Here is a 6,888-nt window from a genome sequence, read left to right as displayed (position 1 = left end):
GCCGGCGGGCAATTGAAAAGGTATAAGGATATTCTCATACTGCATGAAAATATGCCATATTTTTCTATTTCTGTCAACCTATATGTATATTTGTGTTCATATATGTATATAGTGTGTAGTTATTTCTTATTCAGTATCAATCTATATTTGATTCACTTGTAAGGATTGCAGGATATATATATATATATATATATATATATATATATATATATATATATATATATATATATATATATATATATATATATATATATATATATATATATATATATATATATATATTTCATGTAGATCCACAATGAAAACGTGGATAAGATAAATCTTGATAAAATCACACAGGGAAAAGGGAAACAAAGGAGCACCTTAGCTTTCGTCTTTATTCAAGACATATACACTTATACAGGGTATATATATATATATATATATATATATATATATATATATATATATATATATATATATATATATATATATATATATATATATATTGTGCAAGTAAATCACTGTAGGTGCGCGTGATTTAGGTATATGCTGAGTGTGTGTGTGAGGAATTATGTATATATCTGTCTTATCATCCATCTATCTTTCTATCTATCTGTCTGTCTGTCTGTCTGTCTGTCTGTCTGTCTGTCTGTCTGTCTGTCTACACACACAGACACACACGCCACGAGCAGCGCTACCCTCTCCGTATCATCGTCAATACTCTGCCATCAACACCAGTGATTGCCTCTCCACGTCCTTGGCTCAAAACTCGCCGTCATCCTCCGCCCCAACAATGGAAACATCTTATATTGAATGTAATTTAGAAATAAATAAGCGCTGATGGTATACCAATGCCGAGGAAATTGTGAGTTTGCTCCATTTCTTGCACCTTGAGCGTTCGGGCGGTATTTATTTACATATTTTAGCAATGGCTTCCCTCGGCCGTCGCACCTACAGCCATAAAGATTGTAAATACAAATCTTGAGGCGATTTTCTTGCCGTATTTCAGCTAGTGTTCCCGCCTGTGATGTGCGGGACCTTGATGACGCTGCTTGTGGACCGATGATATTATGAATCCAGGAAAAAAAAAGTCACAAGAAAAAAAGGCACGGAAAAAATCTAACCTAACCCAACCCCACCTAACCTAACTTAACCTAACTTAACCTAACCTACGTGTAATGCCATCATATATATAATGTGTTGTCAATGTGACTTTTTTACTGTGACTTTATTTCCGTTCACCGATATTAAGTGACGCACGAGGAATATTACCCACAATATTAAAACAACGAGGAAGAAAAGTTGTTGACGTTTTAAAGTAGAATTAATAAAGGAAATAGATGTTGATTGTAAATTAATAGTGTTGTATTATCTGTCTATCAACCAGGCAGTCGTGTTGTAATACTCACGGCTGAGAGATAATGGCTATATCTTTTTTAATTCCTACTTCTTGTTGATTTGTTTATTAATTAATTTAGAATACTAGCTTAATGGCCTTAGTTATTGAAGAGCAGTAATATACAGTATAACATCAACGTCAATGGTCCTCCACTCCGAACATTTTCAGGTGGTCTTCAGCAATCCTCTCAGATTTTGTGTCTCAAGAGGACCACAGCTTATAATTTTAGTCATCCATCCCAATCTATTACCGTCCCCTGGCCCTCATACCCTCATAGTTATACTCATTAATATATCTATGATCATCCCTTCATCCCTAATCATATGGCCAAAGTATTTTTTCTTATCTTATCAAGAGAGAGCGTCGCGGTGTCTACAAGGCTCTCTCTCTCTCTCTCTCTCACCGCATCTCCAGCTCTCTCCCTCTCTCTCATCAGCTTCAGTTCTCTCCCTTTCTCTCACCAGCTCTCTTTCGCTCTCCCCCCCCTCTCTCACCAGGTCCAGTTCTCTACCCGTCTCTCACCAGTTCTCCCTCTCTCTTACCAGCTCCAGCTCTCCCCCACTCTCCCACCAGCTCCAGTTCTCTCCCTTTCTCTCACCAGCTCCCGTCCTCTTCCCCCTTCTCTCACCAGCTCTCTCTCCCTTTCTCTCACTAGCTCTCCCCCTCTCTCACCAGGTCCAGTTCTCTCCCTCTCACCACTAAACGACAAAATAACCCAACAAGTAAATACATAACTCTCTCATCACCAATCACTGTCCTCACCACAACTCCTTAACATGATCAAGGTTGCTGTACATTCATCACCATACACAAACATCACTTATATTTCTCGCTGATATAACTACAAACTCCACTTCAATGAACATCGCCGAAGGGAAAACAACTTAAAAATGAGGACATATCGGGGAGGGAGAGTGTCGAGCGGCTCTTCGTGTCAATGGAGGAACCTGGACTAAAGTTTTCCACAATGCATGGAAACACAATCCTGAAGAATGGTGGAGGACAAAGTTGAGGTGTATTTTTCGTCTTTTACCCGAGGCGTTGGTGAAGCTGTCTAGGTGTATGGTAGGGATGGTGGTAGTGGTGGTAGTGGTGGCGGTTTTGGAGGTGAAGGTGATAGTGTCGGTGGTATTGGTGATAAGTGTTCTTGGTGATTGGGTATTTGGTGGAGGAGGTAGTGATAGTGATGGTAGGACTAGTGTTGGTGGTGGTGGCGACGGCAATATTGGCGACGGCGACGTGACGGCAACGGCGATGTTAGCGATGGCGGTGATGGCGGTAGTGGTGATGGTATTGGTGGTGGTGGTGGTTGGAGGAGGTAATGGTGGTGGTGGTTGGAGGAGGAGGAGGTGGTGGTTGGAGGAGAGGGTGCTGGTGGTGGTTGGAGGAGGAGGAGGAGGTGGTGGTGGTGATGGAAGTTGGAGGAGGTAGTGATGATGATGATGATAGCACTAGTGGTGATGGTCGTCGGGTTGTATCAGAGTATCCAAGACTTGTGGTCAGGTTTATAATGTTAATAATAACTATCAATATCAAATTCGAAGCGAAACAAATACATCTAAACATATCATAAACAAATGTGGCTTTGTTTATAGAGGACATTTTTTTCCCTAATGTACAGCTCCTTTACTGATTTAAACCTCCACACATATGCACCTGGCTTGGAGACCATCACGGTACCTATAACTTTTTCTTTCCAAGTCTGACACAAGTTTTGTTTCATTAGTGCCCGTAACTATGAGGCTTCGAACCCTCCTGCCAAGACTCGGGGGTTTCAAAACTTCTTACAGTAATATGTTGTCCTTAAGTTACAATGAAAAGGGTATTTAAATGTCTCATTTATTCTCCCACACGAGGTTTGGAAATAAAATAGTGACGAAAGTTGTACTGATAATTTAGTAGTATACTGAATGTAGTACAGGTCTTAGATCCCTCTGTCCCTCCTAGGTCCCCCTGTCCACTCCCAGGTCCCTCTGTCCACTCTCAGGTCACCCTGTCCACTCCCAGGTCCCTCTGTGCACTCTCAGGTCACCCTGTCCACTCCCAGGTCCCTCTGTCCCTCCCAGGTCCCTCTGTCCACTCTCAGGTCACCCTGTCCCTCCCTAGGTTCCTCTGTCCACTCCCAGGTCCCTCTGTCCCTCTCAGGTCACCCTGTCCTTCCCAGGTCCCTCTGTACCTCTCAGATCCCACTGTCCCTCCCCAGATCCCTCTTCTCTCCCAGGTCCCTCTGTTCACCCTCAGGTTCCCTCTGTCCCTCAGGATCCCACTGTCCACTCCCAGGTCTCTCCCCATCAAATCCCCCCAGTTTCCTCCTCCAGAGCCACCCTTCTCAGGTAGACCCCCTTCTATCACCTCTCAGATCCACCTTTCCCCCTCCCTCATCGCCCTTGGCCCTCTCCTCCCCCGACCCACCTCTCATCACCCTGCCCTACGCCCTCCCTCTCCTCCTCTTCCCTGCTGCGGTCGAGATAAAGATCAGCATCACACAGCAAGACGTCAACAATATCTCTCCACATCTCAAACATGTTCTAAAATTTTCTGCTGTGATGGCGTATTGTAAGGGAGGGAGTGGCGCCCCTGGCAGTACACTCACTAAGTACAAGGGGGAGGATACTACTAACTGCCTGTATATTCTAATGTTAGTCTCCTGTATGTTGTTGGTTTTGTTCTTCTATGATTATTATTATTATTATTATTATTATTACACACACACACACACACACACACACACACACACAGCTCTGAACACCTGACACCAAAACAAAAGAAAACCAATAGAATAAATTTAAATTGTTTTTATGGTGAATATTCTTGTTTACGCCATAATATACCATAAAAAATAAATGCAAATAGAGAAAAATAAAGGAAATATATAAAGAAAACGATAAAAATCTTCAGCCATTGCAAGACTTTATCCGTGTTATATGTTTTTGTGATAGCAGGATATTACTGCAGGATATATATATATATATATATATATATATATATATATATATATATATATATATATATATATATATATATATATATATATATATATATATATATATATATATCGTATTTCTTTTAGCAGCTGTTCTCATACTTTACACAATACTCTTCTTACGTGTGTTGAGTCCAGTGTTACTGTTTGTTAGTGTTGTTATTATTGCAGGAGTGGGAACACACACACACAACTATGAACCCCCCGCTATACCATTTAAGTATAATAATATAATAAGTGTCGTACCTGTTCGCCGGTGATGGTGGTCAGGCCAAGTTTTCTATTGCCACATTAAACCTTACATGTAGTGTAGGTTCCCTTACACTCACCATAGTAAAGTCGAGGACCCTGAGGATGAAGAGGGTGAGGGCGAGGTTAAGGATGACCATCACCAGCAGAAGGAGGACCAAGGCGTAGAGGCAGCGTCGCCGCCACCCGTACAGGCCGAGGCGGTACTGGTGTGGTCCACACTGTATCGTAGTGCCCTGTCCTCCTCGCTGGTCCAACCCCGTCCTAGCACCATCACCCAGGCCACCTCGAGGCCCCACCCCGCCTCCGCTGCCACCGCCGGCCATCTTCCTGCAAGGACAAGGGTCATAGTGAATTATTGAAGTCCCCATGTAGAACTAGTCCTTAAAGAGATAAAGAGAGAGAGAGAGAGAGAGAGAGAGAGAGAGAGAGAGAGAGAGAGAGAGAGACGGTGGGATGTAATAATTCCTCGTTAAAGTTCTGGTGCAGTTTAAACTATAAATAACTTAGGTTCTATAGGAGATAAAGGCAATTTGTAAGATATATTGGAGAGGTAATTTACTCAAGTCTAAGTATCTTTAATCTTAAGATTACTACGTTTCAACATATCCACCATCATTACGGATACAAAGCACAGTACGATGTTGAAGTTCCATAGAAACGTTCTGCAGTTGTGTTTCAGTTATGGCATTGATCACATCAGTTATCCTATTTATCTATCTATTTAATATATATATATATATATATATATATATATATATATATATATATATATATATATATTATATATATATATATATATATATATATATATATATATATATATATATATATATATATATATATATATACTTAAATTAGCCCAATAAACACGTTAATTCAAGTTAGATTCGACTCATAGTTTCACATGACTGTGACCTCAGGGAACGCTAGCATTCCCCTGTCACAGTCATGGGGTTTGTGGGTCAGGTTCAATCCTGGCGTGGTTGAGGTGTTGATCATATATATATATAAATATATATAAATATATATATTATATACATATATATATATATATATATATATATATATATATATATATTTATATATATGTTTATATATATATATATATATTTACATATATATATTTATATATATTTATGTATATATATATATATATATATATATATATATATATATATATATATATACGGAGCACCTTAGCTTGTGTTTAATCAAGACATCTTCATATGAATAAAGACGAAAGCCAAGGTGCTCCGTTGTTTCTTCCCTTGTGATTTTTATCAAGATTTATCTTATCCACGTTTTCATTGTGGATCTATATGAAATATATATATATATATATATATATATATATATATATATATATATATATATATATATATATATATATATATATATATATAATAAGATGGTGTACATATTGCACACATCACTGGACTTGGCCACAAACAGAATAATTAAAGATGTTCAGATATGTAAATAAGCCCTGTGTTTATTTTTTGTAATTTTTTTGCTGCTTCACCTAGAGATGCCAAGTACTTCTGTCACACACACCTGCCTCAATTATATATATATATATATATATATATATATATATATATATATATATATATATATATATATATATATATATATATATATATATATATATATATATATATATATATATATATATATATATATATATATATATATATATATATATATATAATCAAATGATCACTTGAATAAACCTGTAAAACGAAAAATAAATATTTTTAAAATGCTGTAATGGCTCAATATATTTCTTTTCGAAATATTACATTAGAATACGCAGAGGGAAGTGTTTTTTTTATAAAGTTTGATAGATAAATGTAATTATTTGATTAAATAAAAATAATAACAGTAATAATAATAATACCTGAAATAAACCACCGGGTGTAGGGTCATTAAGGTAACATAACGTGTGATGCCCTTAACCACAAATAATAACACAATAATGATAAATGAATCACTCGTTCCAGCCAACCACACAAACAACTCTACTATCAGCTCCAAATTTTACACTGGGAATTACTGTTTCACGCACGCCAACTAATTAGAACAAAGTGAAATCAACAATATATTTTTTTTTCTGTAAACAGGTATAGTCTCTCTCTCTCTCTCTCTCTCACACAAACTGGAGTCAAATATCGGAATGCAATGGCTAGTTTTGTTTGTTCATTTGTTTTAGAGTTGTTCACTGTTTATCTCTGTTCGTGTTCTGTGTAACATATCATCGGAAGTTGGGTGT

General features: G+C 37.7%; 1 protein-coding gene across 1 annotated transcript in view; it reads right to left on the bottom strand.

The window, feature by feature from the left end:
* Nucleotides 1-4,939, bottom strand: part of LOC121858324 (delta-sarcoglycan-like) — a 52,317-nt gene extending 47,378 nt beyond the window's left edge. Inside the window, exon 1 of the mRNA XM_042354685.1 lies at nt 4,694-4,939. Coding sequence (XP_042210619.1) covers nt 4,694-4,939 — 246 coding nt within the window. The remainder of the gene's footprint in view (nt 1-4,693) is intronic.
* Between the last annotated feature and the right edge of the window lie 1,949 nt (nt 4,940-6,888).

This window comes from Homarus americanus, unplaced genomic scaffold (genome assembly GCF_018991925.1).
Source record: "Homarus americanus isolate GMGI-L3 unplaced genomic scaffold, GMGI_Hamer_2.0 scaffold57980, whole genome shotgun sequence".
Taxonomy (NCBI): domain Eukaryota; kingdom Metazoa; phylum Arthropoda; class Malacostraca; order Decapoda; family Nephropidae; genus Homarus; species Homarus americanus.
The sequence above is the reverse complement of the archived record's forward strand: the minus strand, read 5'-3'. Positions and strand labels throughout refer to the sequence as shown.